At 44.1% G+C, this 18,883-nt stretch overlaps 1 protein-coding gene across 2 annotated transcripts in view; it reads left to right on the forward strand.

Moving 5' to 3' along the window:
* The window catches only part of CCDC50 (coiled-coil domain containing 50), a 44,849-nt gene extending 26,720 nt beyond the window's left edge, over positions 1–18,129 (forward strand). Inside the window, exons 5-12 of one of the 2 annotated variants that reach the window (XM_042798591.1) lie at positions 85–202; positions 3,981–4,685; positions 7,390–7,496; positions 8,076–8,120; positions 8,668–8,772; positions 9,711–9,790; positions 10,806–10,894; positions 11,944–18,129. In XM_042798591.1, coding sequence (XP_042654525.1) covers positions 85–202; positions 3,981–4,685; positions 7,390–7,496; positions 8,076–8,120; positions 8,668–8,772; positions 9,711–9,790; positions 10,806–10,894; positions 11,944–11,963 — 1,269 coding nt within the window. In that variant the 3' untranslated portion in view covers positions 11,964–18,129. The remainder of the gene's footprint in view (positions 1–84; positions 203–3,980; positions 4,686–7,389; positions 7,497–8,075; positions 8,121–8,667; positions 8,773–9,710; positions 9,791–10,805; positions 10,895–11,943) is intronic. The other variant, XM_042798597.1, reaches the window with a different exon arrangement.
* Positions 18,130–18,883: the final 754 nt, after the last annotated feature.

An 18,883-nucleotide genomic window follows, 5' to 3' on the forward strand; every position in this document is an offset into this window, starting at 1 on the left:
TTTATAATAAAGAATTTGAATAAAAGAATCTGGAGATACTTTTTAGGGACAAAAGTTAATGTCTATCTTCTTCCATTTCTGCAGGACATTGCCCGTCTCCTGCAACAGAAAGAACTTCAGGAGGAAAAAAAGCGCAAGAAGCACTACCCAGAATCCCAGGGACACACAGTCTATGAAGATAGCTATTATGCAGAAAATGGAGGTATGTTTCTTCTACATAAAGGATCAAGATCATGACGGTGTAGGTGAACCCGATGATTTGACAACTCTGTTTAGGAGATTTCCCTTATCCTAGAGTCCTGCCTTCAGCACTGTAGCATTGCATCAGTTTCCAGGATCAGGCTCAGACTTTATTCTAGAATCAGGAAATACTTATAAAATTGTCTTCTCCACTTTTTTTTTTTTTTTTTTTTTTGATGTCCTAGAAGATGGCCTGGGGGACAGGGTTATGGTGTGCGTATCTGCAAGCACACCCATGCATGTGTGTTTTAAAAGGGCTTGTGAAAAAGACAGTAGCTGATGGTACTGATAAGCCACAGTTACTTCTGTGTTACACTGCAAGCATGCAGGGGAGAAATGCAGATGAAATTCCACACTTGCATTCAGAGAGAAACAGTTCCGTGTGGTCATCTGCAATGCTGGCATGGCTACGTGTACAAAGGTATAAATGCTGGTTCATGGAACAGCTTTTCAAAAATAACACCTTGCAGGTATGTATCCAAGCATTAAAATTAGCACAACCGCTTTGAATGACTTACTGAATAACAAGGTCATCTCCAGAGAATGTCTCTGCTATGTTTATCATCTGGGACTGTATGTTGTGGAAAAGATATGACCCATAGTGCTGTATTGCTTTCTCTTGGTTGGCTTTTATGATTGAATACAGACCTTCTTTAAATTGGAAGGAGAGAATCAGAGTGTGTTTAATTATGGAGCAATCTGAGGATGGCTTTGCTGTGCACTGGTGGTGGTTCTTGTGTTCTTTCTTCAAAAGAAAAAAAATGTGGTGGGGAAGAGACGGGCTGCTTTTGTGTAACAGTTTGTGAAGATAAGGAACAAACCTCTTATTTCTCGTTTTAACATCAATGCCATTGGCAATTTTTAATGTCTTTTATTTGAACTTACACAAAGTATTTTAGTTTCAATTGGGAAGAAGTTTAATGATGGCCAAGAAAACACAAAGCACAAAACAGTAAATAAGTAGAAACTTCATGCCCACAAGTGCTGCTACATGTACAGAGCTGGGAAAGACTTTGATCGTGGAGTCTTTTGGCCAACCCGCACCTCCAGTTTTTCAGAATTAAATGGAACAAGTCCATGAAAAAATACAATGTAGGTAATAGTGTTGCTATGCAGAGATGGTAGGACAGGATGGATTTTTATAACAGAAATCAGCTGAGAAAAGCCTGTGACACTCTGAACTGAGACTGTGGTGTGGATTTGGAGAGTAGGATGTCTTGTGGGTCTAATTTTTCTTCCTGCAATAATCTGTAGTCTTGGAGGTGAGGTAGAATGTGTTTTGCCTGACCATTCATAGTAGTGCTACTCTTGATCTGCACTTCTTAAAAGCCAGAAAGGACTAGAGCAGATTTTGATGCCTGGATCTGGAATCATTATCTGGGTCCTCTGATTCCAGTCCATTGATCTGGAACCTCTTAAATACTTGGGCACCATTTGATTGGTCTTCAGCATCCTCGGTTTGTATCATCCTCGTTACTGGTGAACTTAAACAAAATAAGCCTTTGCTTTGTTTGGGTTTTAGTTTGTCTTGAGATTGAATAAAAATATATCCACATCCAGGAGGAATGTGGATTAGGGCTATTGCTCCAAAGCAATCTGAGCTCTTAAAAAGTGGAAAAATAAACATGAAAAAAGGCAGAGTTCCTCCCAGAAGTGTCTGTGCCATGAAAAACATTTCTGTGTTTGCTCAGTCACTTGCTGCCCGAGAGAGTTAACATCAGGAACTAAAGCGTGTTTATGTGGCCCCTGCGGAAGGTGCCACAGGGACTGCTGCCTGCTGAGGAGTTAATTGTCCTGAGATATCCCAAAAAGCAAATCTTCTGCTCAGGCTGTTTGGCATGGTTGCGTTACCTGCAGCAATCCTTTCACAGTGTGGCCATGCTTTGCTCTCTCACGATCTGCTCTCTGCTGCTGTATGTATTGAGCTTTCCTTAATGCCAAAAGCAGATTAATTCTTAGACCCTTGTTAGTATTGTTCAAAAACTGACTCTTGCTTTCAGGCTCTGGTCTCTGTTGTTCAGTAAGTCACTTAGATTGTTTTGTTGAATATTTGTCTTCTGTAAATCTATGATCTAAAACTGAACAAAAAAACTAACCAGTTAAGAGTAACCACAGCAGTTCCTGTTACAGTTCTTGGATTTTTAAAAAATATACCTGTTCTGGATAAAAGTCACACAGATTTGTTTTCGAGGTGGATTTTCTGTGGGCTGTATTTTTGCTGGCTCTGAAAAAGTTTTTTCTGAATAGAATAACTTGAAGGGAACATTCAGTTTCCGTGTGTGGTTTTTTTGTTTTGTTCCCCCCTTTTTCCCCTTCAAAATCTAGATGGCTGTAAGGAAGGCAGAGCTATTTATTAAAATGGCATGCTGTTCATGTGCAGTGAAATCTTTTTTGAATATTTTTAGATACTAGTAAAAAAGCCTCTCAGCAGTGAAGGAAAGTCTTCTGCTGCTGTTTCTTTTTTTTTGTTTGTTTGTTTTTTTGTTTCTCTTTTGTTTGTTTTTTGTTTGGTTGTTTTGTTTTTTTTTCCCCTCTGTAGTTCTGTTTCGAATCAGCCTCTGCTTCAAGGTAATTTTTTTCTACAGAAATACACCTTTATTCTGAAAAGCTGCTGTAGAGAGATAATAGTTCACTCAGTGCAATGATTTTATTTAGCAAATAGGTTGATTGGAAAATAAATCGATCAGCAGATTGTATGAAGGCAGACTGCTGCATCCTCTTAGCTGTGTCAGGTTTATTACTGAAACTAAAAGCAAAGAAAATTTCCGTACTGAAACTAGAAGCAAAGAATTTCTGGAAAGCACAGAGGAAACAACCCTACCATGCTGCTGAATAAGTGGCTTTTCCAGCTACATTGCTGAGGTCAGGAGCCTGGGTTTTGTGAAGTCTTATCCTGCTCTTAAATTTCCATAACCTTCTTTGCAGTCAGAGCCTAAACTTTTATTTAGGCAATGACTAAGTGCAGGCCCTGAAACTCCTGGGTCTGCAAAGCTATGTGACAGTCTGCAGTGGAAGATACTTGGATGCTGCAGCTACCCATCATCTTGTTCCTGCTTTACACAAAAAAAAAAAATTTCCATCATACTTGTCTCTTTCTCTTCTGCTTTATGTGGATCTTCTCCCCATTCGGTGAGGCTTTTTTTTCTGATGAAAAGCCTTGTGCCTGAAGCCAGGCCAGAGGCACTGGTGCTCATAAACCAGGATCCAACCTGTCCCCATGCTTGACTGCTCCTGGCCTTACACACACACACACACACACACACACACAGCCACACACCCCCATTGCCTTACCTGCATCTCGTGCCCTCCTTTGCAAGCCCTTCTCTGGTGGTTTTGGTAACCTGCAGCAGTGATGTGCCACCAGGAGCTGAGCTGCTCTGCTGGCTGTTTTTCAGCACCAATGGCATCATTAAAAGCCCTTCATCTCCCTATTGGCTTGTCCTTGTCTTAGGAGGTGTTTGGACACACTTTCAGGCTGGACCTGTGCTTTCTGCTCCAACACCGTTGCCTCTGTGCTGCCCCGCTGCTAGCCAGGCTGCCATTTCACATTGTCCCCTGTTACATTATGCAAGTATTGTATATCCTCATTATTCTTCTTTCTAGCCCTGTCATGCTTTGCCTGCATTTCTAGCTTCTTGCAACAAGCTCCTTCATCTGCATGTTGTGAGTCTAGCCTCTCTGAACCGCCATTAACCCCTGCCCCACTAACCCGCTCGTTGTTTGTCCCCCCCGTTGCTCAGAGCACCCCTGGGGTGACCCCAGAGAGCAGGTTTCTGAGCCTCGCAGGGCACACAATGGTGACAGGCACACGCGCTGGCAGAGAGAGTACCGAGAAGCACTCTCGCCTTTGTCCAATGGTGCCTCCGATCACGGGCATTCCACCTTGGAGGGTCGTCGGAGGTCTCCTCACCCAAGTGAGGTTGGTAATGGCCATCAAGAGGAGTGGAGATCAGCCAGACAGGGAAGGTCCAGGAGACATCCCAGCCTTGACCTGGGAAGAGAGACTGAGTATGGCACCTATGGCCACAGCGATATCTGGGAGCTGCAGGAGAGGAGAGCAGCTGGCCTGGAGAAGGCTTGCAGACCTCTCAGTCTTGACCTGGAGTCAGAGCATAGACTTGCAGACCAGGCACGGCGCAGCAGAAAGCCAACGAGGCAAGACAGAGAAAAGCACCTTCCTCTTCTTGAGATGGAACTGGAGGCTGAGCAGGAGACCTGGCATCGGGGCGGCAGCCAGCTGGTGCGCCCTGAAAAACACAGATCTCGTCATCAGGGCCCCTCGTCACACAGGGTGGTGCGTGATGAGAAGCTCCATGATGCTGAATCTAGAAATGATCATAGGAGGGGTGAGGAGAGAGACTGCAGAAGGGCAGGACACAGGAGATGTTCGCCCTCCCCACACGCTGTGACCCAGGGGAAGGTTGGAGACTGCCAGCGAGACTCAGGTAACCAAGTGATGGGGAAGGTGTACGTATGTGTGGGGATGGACCTTTGCATGCTCCATCCTGGTGTCTGAAGTCCGTATTGTTTCCCTTGAAGATGCTTATCTCCAGTATCCACATGCAGTGTGTACACAGTGAAACCTGGCCAGGTTTCACCTTTATTTAGTGAGATTCTTCTTATCTGTTAATGTTCTTGCTCTGTTTATTTCCTGACATGTTCCATGGCATCAGAGAGGATGAGTAAGAAGGTACTGTTGGAAATAGTGCCCTTGGCATCCTGTGTTTAAGAAAAATCCGGACAAAAAACACTAAAAAGCAAGCAACCAACAACCAACTTCTGTTTTCATGATATGTTTTGTGCTGTGATCTGCTTGCACAGGAGAAAAAAAAAAAAAGCTAACAAAACCCCAAATGTTATGATTATGCTTGTGTTTTGTTGATTTGGGATGCAGGGTTGTAAGTGTGGACAGTTTGCTTAAGCACTAACAAGCTAGCAATTTCCATGCACTTCTTACTGAAAACCCTGCTGGCAACATAATCAATTCACTTTGGGCAAAGTTGAGTAGTGGAACTAAGTGTCCAACTGGACTCTATTTGTAAAGATGGGGTTCTTGTCAAATTCTGTACAAGTGGATTTTTTGGGAAAATGTGTACCTGTATAGTTCCTATTGCTCAGTAATACTTGGGGACTGGTGGATTTTAAAGATCCAGATCTATCTTTCTGCTTTTAAAACCACACTGGGGGTGGGTGTGACCTGCCTCTTAGAGAAAGTCAGAGTTTAGAGACTTGGATCTATGCCTGTCACAGCCTGGGAAACTTGTGCTTTGAGCCATCTAACTGGTAGTCTTGCCTGGATAAGGTGGGGATGATAATGCATGTCTGTCTCTGGAGGTGCTGTGAGAATTATTCTTCATCTTCATCATGCAAGTGTTTTCTTTAGGGAAGTGGCAGGTGTTAATCAGGTCTTTCTATATAATCAGTAAGTTGTGATTTGCCCTGATAAAGTGTGGGTCTGAGTGACTCAGTATCCCATCACAATGAGTCAAAATAGCCAGATGCTCACATCCTCTTCCTGTGGCTTGTGGTCATGGTGGGCTTTGTGCTCCTGAGTGTGGGCAGAAGTGATGTGGAAGTAACATTTATTGCTGTCTTCTGAGCAAATGAAGCCTGACACCAATCGGTGGAGGAAGAAAGCTCAGCCTTGAGCTGGCCAGCAAACAATTCCTGGAAGTTGATTCTTCATAGAGGTAATGCTGTACAGGAGCCTGTCAGCCATGCTGTTGTTCACTCCAGCATGGTAAAACTGTGTTTATCTTGACCTTGGAAGCACTCTGAATAATTTAACTCTGACCAAGCTGGTGGTTTTTGCCAGTTTCTGTGTTGGCCAGAGATTGCATCTCTTCACAGCTTGGATTGATCAAAGTGTGCTGGGAAAGGCTGGGTCATATGCTTAACCAGAATGTGCCAGAGCTGAAGTTTTCTTCTTATGCTAAGGTGGTTTGAAAGTGGGGTGTTAATTGCTTCAGATCACTGATCAGTTGATTCAAACAAAACAAAAAGCAGAAAACCTCACATGCCTCCTTTAATAGCTGTAGAACGGGTGGTTTCCTATTCCACGGTTTTATTCCAGGTTGATGCATGAGGTCTCTGGCCCTCTGCAGCTGGAAGTCTTTAGGGATGCTTGGTGGATGGTAGTTTGTTGGTAGATGCACAGAAAGCTTTTTGAGGTCAGTTGGTTACTTCATGTTTTTTCCTTTGGGTTTGTGATATGGAATGGAAACCGATAGGTAGCCCAGGAAGATGTAACAGGTATTTATTGTAAATGTGTAAACGGTGTAGCTGGAGGAATTGAAGTTTTGAGTGAAACTTTCTGAGTTTGAGGTGGAAGAGGGACAGACATCTGGAGTGTTTATATTCTCTGGACATAAAGCAGAAAGCTCATTTAGATGTCTGAACAATACGGTTCAGTCTGCGGATGGAAGGAGAAGGCATTCGTTGTATGTGAGTGAAGTCATGCATATCAGAGGGATACAGTGTAACTCCTTTGATGGCCTGGTGCAAACAGACTATGGGGAGACTCTCAAAATGCAACATTTTAAATCACTTGGAGATGGTTTAACTTTAAAATAAACAAACAAATAAAACTTCGTATTCGAAGCAAAAGCTGAACCTTGTATGAACTTCAAATATGTTTACTTGGCTGTTTTTTCACTGTGAATTGTAAAACTTACGAGTCAGTCCAAGGAAGAAACTGTCTGAAACCACATGTGAGCCTGTCCCAGGCAACTTTTGTAGCCTGTGCTGCTCCAGCGGTGTGTTCAGACTCTGCTGTGCTCATAAGAGATGTTGGGCTGCTCTCTGCTGCACAGTTTTGCCAATGTATCTGTATCAGTGCAGACTGTGAAAAATTATGATTCTTTTGCTAGCTCCTCTGTGTCAGCAAAGACAGCAATGAGGCACCTGGCCTCTTCTGCCACATAGTTGCATTTGCCATAAAAGACATGGTGTAGCAGATATTTCTATATGCATAGAGAAACCTCCCAAAGGTGCGTGCTGCACCTCAGCTAAAGGTACTCGTACCAGCTGTCTGGCAGGTATGCTGTCATGGTCTCTGGTTCCCTTGAGTTAGGCTTTTGCAGGTGGCTGAGGAGACGGTAGGGATTTGGAAAATGGTCGAGTTTATTGTTTTCTCTCACAATTCTGTAGGCACTAAGTTGAGGGGGACGAAACAAGCCTTCTATGATACACCCCGAAGGGAACAGGAGTTGTCTGATGCAGAGATTGCTCGGAAGCTGCAGGAGGAAGAGCTCCTGGTAAGTAGAGGATGCATTAGTCAGCTGGAAGGAACTAAAGTAGCCAGTGATGACAACTTTAATTTGTAAATGCTAGTGACTTTTAAGACCTGAAGTCTTGCTACTGTGCATTCTGGTAATTACCTTTGTCTCCCATACACACGCATGGAGTGACAGCTGGCATCCAGCCAGTAGAGCCCTATTTTCTGAAATAAACACCCAAAAATAAAATGATCGAAGCAGAGTGATATTAGATGAACATTTCCAGGCAAGTAAAGATGGCCTATAGTCAGCCTGGGCAGCCCAGAAGTGAGACAGGTGAGTGCTCATCTTTAAGAGAGAGGGCAGCAGGGTGGGCAATGCGTTGTGGTGTGGACTGGCAGATAGGTGAGGGCAAAGCTCAGCTGAAAAGCTGAAATAACACTTTGGTGTTGGGTTGTGAGGTAAGTATTGAGCTAGCTTAGTATATTTGGAGAGGATGGTAGCATATTTGTATGGGCACCTACTTGTCCTGCCAGTAAGTTAATGGATATGAATAATTCAGAGGTGTTACTCTCTTGTCTCTGTTTTTATTTCCCTTTGTGTTTTTTTTTTTTTCAGGCTAATGAGGCAGATCAGAAGGCAGCTCAAGTAGCCCAAGATGAGGTGAGCAAGAAGTCAAAAGTTTGTGTTATTCTTTGACTTATGGAATCTGCTAAACCCCACTTGTCCCCTCTGACCCTCTAGTTGTTTGTTTCCTTCCTTCTAGGGGAAGCTCAGGGCTCCAGTGGGATTTGTTTCTAGCTAGTTTTCATGTGTATTCTCAAGCTGGCCAAGCAAGGTGTTGTGCTGCCTGTTGCAACCATGGCAGAGGAAGGAACTTCATGGTTCTGTAAGAGCATCTCTTGTAACTGAGCCCCAAGGGAGACTATCAGAGGTGTTGTGAGATGCACACAAACCCACCCCCATTGAAGGAAAAGGGATGAAGGACAAAAGAGCTCTGAAAACTCAGTTCTGGCAAATCAGGGATCCAATGGGCATGCTGCATGTAGTCAGTCTTAGTTCTCCTCTGTCGCTTGATTTCTGATCACAGATGGGTGAGATCCTGGCTGTGCACACTTCCCATTCAGCAGCTATCCATAGGAAATGGTTTAAATAACTCAAACCCACGAGAGCAGTAAAATCATCTGACACACTCTATTTTCCCGTCTAGGAAATTGCCAGACTCTTGATGGCTGAGGAGAAAAAAGCTTTCAAGAAAGGGAGGGAGAGAGAAAAGTCTTCCTTTGAAAAGAGGAGGCATGATCAAGACTGGAAGGTATGTCAAGCTTCAGGAGACGCCACAAATGAAATGCTATAATGTTATTCCCATTTTCAGAGGGAGGTGAGGGTGTGTGGTGAGAGCAAAAGGAATGATGCAGACCCTTGCATCCAAAGGGTCTTACTGCCTGTTATTCATCTGCTTCCTAAGCCTTTTGAAGTCACTTCCTTGGTTAGATGCTCTTTGGCTTCATCCAAAGCCAGGTAAGCTTTGGGTGCTGGGCTTAGAGGTTGGTGCTGGATGTCACAGTACCTTGTGACATCCCTCAAGCACTGTCAGTCCCCCTGGTGCAGAATCTTCCCTCTGCTGAAATCTTGAATGTAGTAATAAAAGCAGAAGTTGGTTCTGTTTGTGCACCACAGGTATAAGGACAATGCAGCTGCTCCAGTTGTGTCTCTGCTTCATAAAATCAGGTCTATAATGAAAGCACTGAGTGTATCAAGCCTGGGGTTTTTTATGAGTAATGCTACTGAGGCTTGGCTAGCCCATGTGGAAGGTGTTAGGAAACAGATTTCATGATCTGTACTGGTAAGGTGATAAAGGGTGTGTTGTGTTAATCTTGGGTCCCGTTGGAGGTAACTGATGTTTTCAGCCTCCTTACTGTGTTTGAGTGGTTGCAGGAGCACAGCTGCATGCAGCTGGTCCCTTGTGCTCAGCCCTGCTGTGTGCACAGTCATTACACTGTGCTGTGTTTGACCCCAGCTTTGGGACGGGTCCCCGAGTGCTGTCTCATATTTAGAGCAAAAATTGAGTTTGGCTCAGCAAGACTGAGTTTCATATACTGGAAAATAGTCCTCATACTGTTGTTTCTACGTGTCTGGCTGTAGTTAGTTGTGTGTATAAACTGAGCACGAAAGGACTGCATGGAGCTGTGTCAGCCTCCGTGCACTGGCAAGACACGCAGATGATCTGCTTTCTCTTCTTCTTCCCATCAGCATGATGCAAGCGAGTCCACACGCTCAAGGTCAAAAGAAGGGCCTGAAACTCAGCAACACAAAGGTGACAGGTCTTCAAGGTGAGCTTGAATGGTCTGGTAAAAAATGGGGAAATGCAGTCGGGAAACTGCTCAGAAGCTGAGTCCTAGGAAGGAGTTGTGGGGCAACCAGCCTGACTCACCTACAAGGGGCTTGGTAGAGAGCAGAGGTTTTAGCACCGAAAAGAGATGGAGGACACAGAGCTCGAGAGGTGTTCGGCGACATGCGTCACTTGCTGTGCTTGTGGCATTTGTCCATATCTGTCTCCCTGGCTGGCGCTGATGGAGATTGATGAGCTTGTGCAGTGACATTTGTTAAATGGCAGAGAAACATTGAGAGGGTTAAAGACCTTCTGGGGATGTGAAACCAAATGTCAGCCCTGGGCAGGAAGGAGTAATCACGATGCATTTGCACAGCTGCTCCCTTGGGTCCTTGCTCCCAGTTAAGCCCTGCACACTGCTGCTGCTGTGTATGGACAACCCTCTGCAAGCAAGTACCTTGTGCTTTGGATACCTCATCCCAGAGCTGATGGGAACATGCTGTAGCCCAGTACTGCTGCTGAATCACTTGGTACACTGGCTTCATGCTCCTCACAAGGGACTGAACCCTGGAAGTGACCCCAGTGACTTTAATTTCCAGTCTAGATATGAGCCTAGAAATTCTTGTTGAATTTGCAAAAGAAACAACAAATGAGGTGTGCAGATCTTATTAAAACACTTGGGGGATAAAACTGGGTAAGCATTAAACAGTTGAAAATGTTGCTCTTTTGAGTGAGGTTTGCATCAAACATAATGGAAATTCTTTGTTTCCTGACAACTTGAAACCATTATTTAAATGAAAGAGGTCCAAGAGAAGTAGTAAATACTGAGCATTTCTCACAGCAGAAACAGCAACGGACTGTGGTCAGATGAGCTGGTCTGCAGGTGGAAAGTCTGGGCCAGGCACAGTTTGCATCAAACTGACAGGGACAAACCAGGCAGCTGAGAAGTTGCTTTTGCTATGCTGTTACACCTTTGGGTTTTTTCCCCAACACTTCTTTTTCACTGTGCTTGGCAGGTCACAGCCTCTCCTTGATGACACTCGATATTACACAAGCCAGCCCAGCCCCTTGCGCCAGATCCCCAAACCTGAGCATTCTCCTAAAGGTAGGCTCAAGCCCTTGGCTGCCCCAGCACTTGGGTTCTTGTGGGCTGTTTTCCTCAAATAAGCAGTCTGCACGACAGGATGTTTGAAAGAGTGCTAATAGAGAGGAGGAGTGGGTATTATTGATCAGCAGACAGGTGATGCTAGTCAGTGTGCAAGCTGTACTTGCTGAGCACGTCGCAGGCTGAGAGACTAAAAAGCTGGTTTGCCTTGAGTTTGTCAAACTGCTTTCTGCATGTCCTCCGTGATCTCTTAATGATGAATGACTGCAAATCCAGGCAGCAAATGAAGGAGAAATAACATGAAGACAATGACATGATGGATTTTAGGTGACTCACTAGTATCAAACAATCCAATACAGGACAAAACCTCACAGTATCACCTGTCTGGCAGGCGGATGGGATGATCAGACAGAAACTTGTCCTGAGAACAGACTTGTTTTGTTCCTATAGCATCTCAGCACTGCTTTTTTGGCTTGTTTCCTGAATTAATTTGGCACAAGGGCAGTGTGGTCAGGGTCGTGTGTACCTGCCCATCCCCCCCTCCTTGTTTTTTAAATCTGAAAGCCAATTGTCTGTGTTATCTGTGGAGTCTCTGGGGTAGGAAAGGTGAAGCCAGAATTCGACTCAATCACTCAGATTTCTTGCTCCACTGATGGTGACTTAAATGTGGACAGTTCACTTCCCAAAACTTAAAGTGAAACTTTAAAGGGAAGCTTTTGCAGTATGTCATCATCAAACAAGCTGAAGAGTTGATAGCACTTTATAGAGCCTGTGTTTGCTCAGTTTTCTTTAGTGAGACTGTACCATGTGGATGCAGTGCTGTTCACAGCCTAGAATAAATGCGAATGGCTGCCTGTCTTCTAGATCTATCCTTCCTTTTGCTTGAGTGATGTAACATTTGGTTCCCATTTTGGCATTTGACTTTGCCGCTACCCTGGAAGTCATACAGACATCCAAAAGGACAGGAGAAGTGAAAGGTGACTGCAGGTAGTATCTTACTCATCAGGATTGATCCTTACAGATTTTTTTCTTTCTGTTTGGCTTTCCAGGTTCCCGTAGGAAGCACTAAACTGTGCCAGCCTTTGCTTTGGTACTGACTCTTCTGTAGCAAACATTACTGGAATTGCCAGGCAACTTTCTCGATTCCTTACCCAATGGGATGTCTACCCTCCACTCCCAGGATCTCCTCTTAAGTGTCATCATATTAATAAGGAACTGTTTGTTTCAATTTCTTACTCGTATGTGATCACTTAAGCAGTGCAGTATAATCTAGCTGCCACTGAGCTGTGTGAAGCAACTAGCTGACTTAACAGCTCTCTTTTACACTTTTTTGAGGCTTTCTTTTTGTTTTTATTTTTAAGCTTTGGCTGGAGCTTTGACAAAGAGGACAAATAGAGATGCACATACAACAGAGAGGAGAATCCAAGAAATGAATTGGGTTATGGCAATGACAAAGTATAAGTCTTTTCCATGTTACGATGACTTAGCAAAGAGTTATAAAAGGAAACATGTTTCTTGCTGTGTTGGGTAAGACAGCTGAGCCAACCTGACAGTCGTGTTAGCTTGCAGGAAGAGAGATTGCATCTTCATAAAGTGCACCAGCTAAAGCCAGAACCTGGGACTGGTGAGGAAGAAATTGCCTGTAGAATAGAATTTCTTAACTGCTGTATTTCTTTCTAGGGTTTCCAGCAATCTGGGTAGAGTATGTAACCAGGCATTTAGCTCCAGGGTATAGGATAGAACAGTTAAAAGGAAAGACAATTTCAACTGAAATTAGACCTTGTGTGCATGACTTTTAAGACATGCCAGGTTGTTGATGAAGCTGTGAGTTGTGGATTGGGAGGAACCATAGAAACAGATTTAAATGCCTGAAGGGACTTCTGTGGTCACCTGCTTTGAGCTTCAGTGTGATAGAAGCCAAGGAGTTTCATTGAAGCCAAGTAGGAACTACTGTAAATCGTAGCTCAGTTGCTGATGCGCTTGAATACAGTAACTTGTATCTGAACCTGCGTATGTCTTGGAAACATGGGGCGGCCTTATGGGCATTGAGCATCGAATCAAAAATCTAGAGTTACAGGAAACTTGGAGCTAGACACAGAGTGCCGAACAGTCCACACAGTGTCTGTGCTGACAGCTTCCCCTCTACACTGCTCCATCCAGCACCCCAGGAAGACTCCAGCTGGCATAAAACTGTTGCTCTCTAGGGCATAGCAGTGTCTGCAAGTTTAAGTTGTCTGTATAGATTTGCCCATGCAGTGATTTTTTTTTTTTTTAATTTATTTTTTATTTTTATTTTCAATGGCCTGTTTTTCCTCTGCTCTCTGAAAATCATTCTTCTCTTGCACAAGCAAGTAGCCTTTTCCCTTGGCCTCCTCTCATTTCAATTATTTTGTTTTTTAAATTTTTTTTTTTTTTTTGCTGTGTTTTTTTTTTCAGGTGCATTTTTAAACTACAAACCTGAGCATCTGGACGCTGACTTGGAGTCTGTTCAGGCAGCACAGCGTAGTTATTCATTTGCCAGTCCAGTTCACAGCAACAAGCCTGGCTGCCTCACCCCAGCAGCCCAGCGCTGAGTCTGTCCCACCACGCTCTTTGTCTTCTGCTGGCAGCTGCGGTTCTGCCGCTGGCTTTGCTGAGGGGGGGAGGCAGACCTGTGACTGTACTTGCCCTTCCCACCAATCTGCCTGGGAAAGGAGCCTTGACAGCTCTGTAGAGTTTTGTGGAGAGCACATGCTGGCATGGAGCACTGATAAGAAATTGGAAGGGATCATGGCACTCTGCTCTTCCACTGATGCGCAGTTCAAGTGCCAAGGCAGCTGTATAGCTTTAACCTTCACTGTTGTCCTTGGTCAGGATAGTTGCTGAGGTAAATCACTAGGAAGATAAGGCAACTCTCTTTTCATTAAGTTGCAGGGACAAGTTTAATACCATAGCACAAGCCCATGCCTTGCCTTGACCAACAACTCCAGAAACTTCTATCTCCTACCCCCACTGGCCTGTTGGCAGCAATTCACTGCCTGTGAAGAACCAGATAACCCCTACAGACCTCTGCTGCACCTCTGCTGCAGGCATACACTAGCCAAAAATCTTGTAACATAGGACTTTGTGCATCGGCAGCATCCTGATAGCTGCATGCTCTTGCTTCAGTACTACGAGCTTGCTCACCTGCATGAACCCTTAAGTGACTTGCAAGGTCTTGCTTGCTTGCTGCTTCTTCTCAGGAATTTCCCAGCCAGCAGCTAGATTTTACTGTCCTTGCCTTGTTCTCTCTTCTCGTTCCATCTCTGTCCATTCAGAAGTGTTAACATTGTTTTAAATGATCTGGAAAAAGAACAACATAGGCCCTATTTTTTTTCTTTTTTACTTGATAACTTGGGTCAATGTGGCAACCTCACCTGCAAAGATTTTATTTTTTAAAAATTTATTTTTGTATTTCATGTAACAGTCCAAATTTCTACTGCTGAAAATGCCATTTTTTTTTTCCTGTGGGTTTTTCCCCTCCATTGCCATCAGAGTATTTATTGTTGTGAAATGGATGCCTGGTGGGGTTTTATGAACTAATAATTTCTACAAACACCCCAGTCCAGGCCCTGCTGCTTGTATCATCTGATGCACTTGTGAAAACTGGAGGGGGAAAAGTCCTGCCAAATCAGAAAGTGATTGTGCTTTGTACTCACTGTGCATGGGGAAAAAATGGTGATCCTTCTGCAAAGGGCGAGGGGAAATCACCGACTAGGAATTTAGCCCTTCCTGGGCCTCTGTAGCTGGCTGTGAGAGGCTTTCTTGCGCTGCAGTTTGCTGATATAACTTCTGTCTTACCCTACTAGAGAAGACACAAAGGCCCTGAGCCTGATGACATTTGAAGAACCTATTGATTCAGAAGGGGTGCTTGGGAGTATCCAAGTTGTTGACTTCAATGGGAGTGAGTGGAAATGATACGAGAGAAAATTCAGGTTGATTTTTATTTGGAAGCTGGCTAAAGTCTGAAGAACACCTCAGTGCCTGCTCGGTGGAGCTGCAGGCTCTCTTTAATGGCCTCCTTGGGCCAGCCAAGCTCTCCAGCCATGGCAAGAGATGTGAGCCCAAGGGAATGATCCCAAGAACATCTGCTGCTTCCTTGGATGCCTTCAGGGAGTGCTGAATGCTTTATGGGCTGCTTTGTTCTATATCCTCCGTTAGTCCTCACCTTTTTATCCTTATTCTCCACCTTTATTCATTTGCTGTCACTTGTTTTTTCTGTCTTATTTTTACATAGCCCTTGTGAAAAGGGGGGCCCTACGGTTTTGTTAGAAGGGGCTGACACCTATTGAGAGGCAGAGAGGTGCTATCAATGGTAGCGGAGGAAAGCATGTAGAGAATGGGGTATAAACAGAGCAATTGTTCATCTAATATATCTTGTGGGCCTTGTGCAGGTTAGATACTTCCTGAGACAAAAGTTGCAACTGGGCTTTCAGGCTTAGTAGCCACTTTGGAAGGAGATTCCATGGTCCCATTGAAGTCAACAAGAGTTCAGATCATGGATGAACAAGGAGCCAACTCCTCTTGGGGCTCAGCAGCTGCAGTTCTGCCGAGAGTCAAGAAGATGCAGCTTATGTAGGCGAGATGCAAAATCAGCACCTTGCACGTGTGTGTAAAGAGACACAATGAAGTTGATCTTTCAAAAAGAAACAATCAGCAATATTTCCTTTCTATGACAGAAAAATGAATAAGTAACTGTATTTTTTCCTTGTCTTTTCTTGACAAGTTTTAGTAGCTTTGCCTATGGGTTTGCTCTGGATTTAATAGCATGTCGGAGCCCTTGCTGGGACCCCTGCCCAGGTCATTCAGGTCTTGTATCCCTTTCTGACTCTCTGTGTTAACAAGGCAACAGGCACCACGTCGAAAATTCATCACCATAAAATCCTGGCACTTCCTAATCCTCGTAGTAGGCACATCTCACCAGCAAGAGCTCTTGCCACCTCCTCACCTCCGTCCAAAGCACAACGGTCTGCAAAAGAGAGGTTGGGTGAACTGGAGTGACCGTGCCTTACATGCAGGGATACTCGATGTCTTCAGCATGCTGATCTGAGTCACCTTGCTATGAAACACTGTCTTAATGTGGACTGTACAGCTTCCTGCAGTGAGAAGCAGTTGTTGTCACGTGGATAGATCCGACAGGTTAATATCATCTTTTTTTAAAGAACTTAATGGTTTTGAACTTAGTGGGGTGGGGAAATATCAGCTGTTAGGGGATAGATGAAGTCTCATCATTGAATTGCTCCTCTTGGGGAGGAAGGATAGAAGTTACAAATGCTGCAGTCTGCTTCACTCTGTAAAAGGGATCTTGTATGTACAGTATTTTTATATCTCTGCATTCCCACCTGTCAGGATTTGAATCAGGATTAATAATATTCTCTTAAGGGAAAAAAAAAATAGGTTTTTTATTTTTTACAGTGCTAGACCTTTGTATTTTTTCATTTTGTGCCAAATTACAGCCACTGTTACATTCTAGTGTTTTCAAGTTATTGCTATTGATCAATATATATTATATATATTTTTATTATCAAGGTTTTTATTTGAATTCATCTTAATCTGTATGCAAGCTAACTGTGGATTGCTAATTTATATATAAAGGGGAGCACTTGGAGACAGTGTGAGGATTCCCCTACTTAGTTTACACTCTCGTAATCTAGCACAGCCAGTCCGTGAAACTCATCGCTTCTTACACAGAATGATCTGGGTGTCTGTCATGCTGAGCAGATTGCTGCTGCTGTTCCTCGCAGCAGCGCTGGCCCCGCAAGGCCACGTTAGATGCAGTAGGAAATTAAGCACAGCTCATAGTGTGGACTGATGGGCAACTGAGCTCTCTGCTGTCCCGCTCCTGGCAGCGATGCCAGGGAGGGGGCTGCAGGAGGAATTCTCATCTGGGGGTGACTTTGAGGTTTATTCTGCCCTGTATCCGTCCCTAGCTGATGGGCAGTTTGTTTTGCCCCGCTCTTGGGATGCTCAGTGCTTAGTTCTGCAGTTGCTTTGGGGGGTGTGTGTGAGATAGAGCGCTGAGGTGCAGCAGTGTCTCTTACATGAAGTATACCACAGTCAGCTTGTCTTCTTTTTTTTTTTTTTTTCTTTTTGGTGCAGAGGGCAGGCATAAACCTGTAGAGATCCCAGTTTACTGTACTCATTAAAACATGTGCCATAGCACGTTTCTGGCTGTGCAGCACTGCCGTGGGGGCTCTGGCCATGCTGCACACAAGTGCTGCTTGGACTGCCATGCCCAGGATAGGCTGCAGGACACAGGTTTTGTGTCAAGAAGCTGCATTGCCCTCAGCTTCTGGGCTGGAGATATATCATCAGCCATCTCCTCCCCGTGAGTAGCACAGGGCAAGGATTAGCTGTGCAGTTTGGGCTCTTCCAGGAGAGTCCCACAGAGGACAGTGGCACACACAAATTAGTATTTTCTACTTCACGGTAAACAAGTTCCACTGTATCAGTGTTCACTCTAAGTAGACTCCACGGTGTGTCTCCAGCTGCATCTGTGCACTGCAATATAGTTAATTGCCTCAGAGAAATAACTGTAATTGTCTCATTTAGTTCTTCAGGGTAAACTTTCAGCCTGTTGAATCTAAATATTAGCCATGTGATGAGATGGAGTAGTCAGAAGGCTTAAATTCCTTGGAGCTGCATGTGTACCCTGCATTGCAACAGCTCATTCTTAAATATAAATTGCGCACTGACAATAATCTGTCTATGCAAGCCTATTTTTTTTTTTTCTTACTTTTGACTGTTCACTCTAATTTTACCAGGTTTGGCATAGAACTTCTGAATGACATTTAACCAAAGTATCATGTTCGTGTGTGTGTGTATAGCATGTTTTGCTTCATACTCCTGAATTCTCATTGAATGTAAAGGGAACATTGCCTTGCCCCATTTTGTTCAATAAACCGCTGTATTTTGTTATCCACCACATTATTCTGTCCCTCTGTGTGCTTTTCTGGAAACACTGAATTGGGTTACACAAGAGCAGGAGAAAACAAAGCTTCGTTCCACCCTTGGCTCCTGGAGCTCAGCTACTTCTACAAATAATTATGTTCTTCCAATGTAATAGATGTAGCAAAACAACAAATTTATATTTAATTTGATTATTTTGTAGCTAGACAGATGGAAAAAAAAGCTGTGTAATATCTTGGAAAGGATCTGGACTGTTTTGTTTCCTTGGACTGTGATACTGAAAAATAAAGTGGTGTAATTATTTGCAAGGGTAGGATACTTCCTTTCTTTTTTGTTAATGTAGCTTTTTAGTTTGCAAAAATCCTGCTTGAACCTGCCGAAGACCAACTCCCACCTACAGCAGAGGGACAGAAGGCAAGACAAAAACATGGCAACTGCTCTGTGACTGACTGATGTCTTCAAAGGCATCATCTGAGGCTGCAGCCACATGCAACTCAAACACAAGCAGACACGAAACCATTTCCATGTCATGAATTCAATTTGTGACTGAACATGCTAAAATAAAGGGGAGGTTACTAAATAGAAACTGGATCTTGAGTCCAAGCTGTAAACCTTTCTTAAATGTTTATTCTTAAATGTTATTTCCCTCTCCTTGTCAAGTATAACCATTGCATGGGGAAGTAGAGAGCCCTTTCACACCCCACTGCAGGGTGCACCAGCCTCTCCTTCCGTGGGCCAGGGGCTTTCCTTCCCCAGGGGCTTGGGTCTGTGCAGGAGTGTGCATTCTGTCTCCAACCAACCTCAGTTTGGGGCTTGATTAGGGGCTGTGTTACAGCACTACCCCTGTACTTTCAAATGCCTTTACATTGTCTTTACCTCCTACCAACTCTATCTCATAGTCCCTTAGGTATTAGCTGTGAGTGGAGGTAGGGACCAGTAAAATAGATAGAAAATTAAAAATACTAAGACATGGCAAACAGTAGAAGAGCCTGGTTGTAAAAACGGGGCATTCAGAATTGCCAAGAGCTCTGCCAATTTACAGCTTATTGCAGTCTCTTGTCT

The sequence above is a fragment of the Tyto alba genome, unplaced genomic scaffold (genome assembly GCF_018691265.1).
Source record: "Tyto alba isolate M040663 unplaced genomic scaffold, T.alba_DEE_v4.0 Super-Scaffold_10, whole genome shotgun sequence".
Lineage (NCBI taxonomy): Eukaryota > Metazoa > Chordata > Aves > Strigiformes > Tytonidae > Tyto > Tyto alba.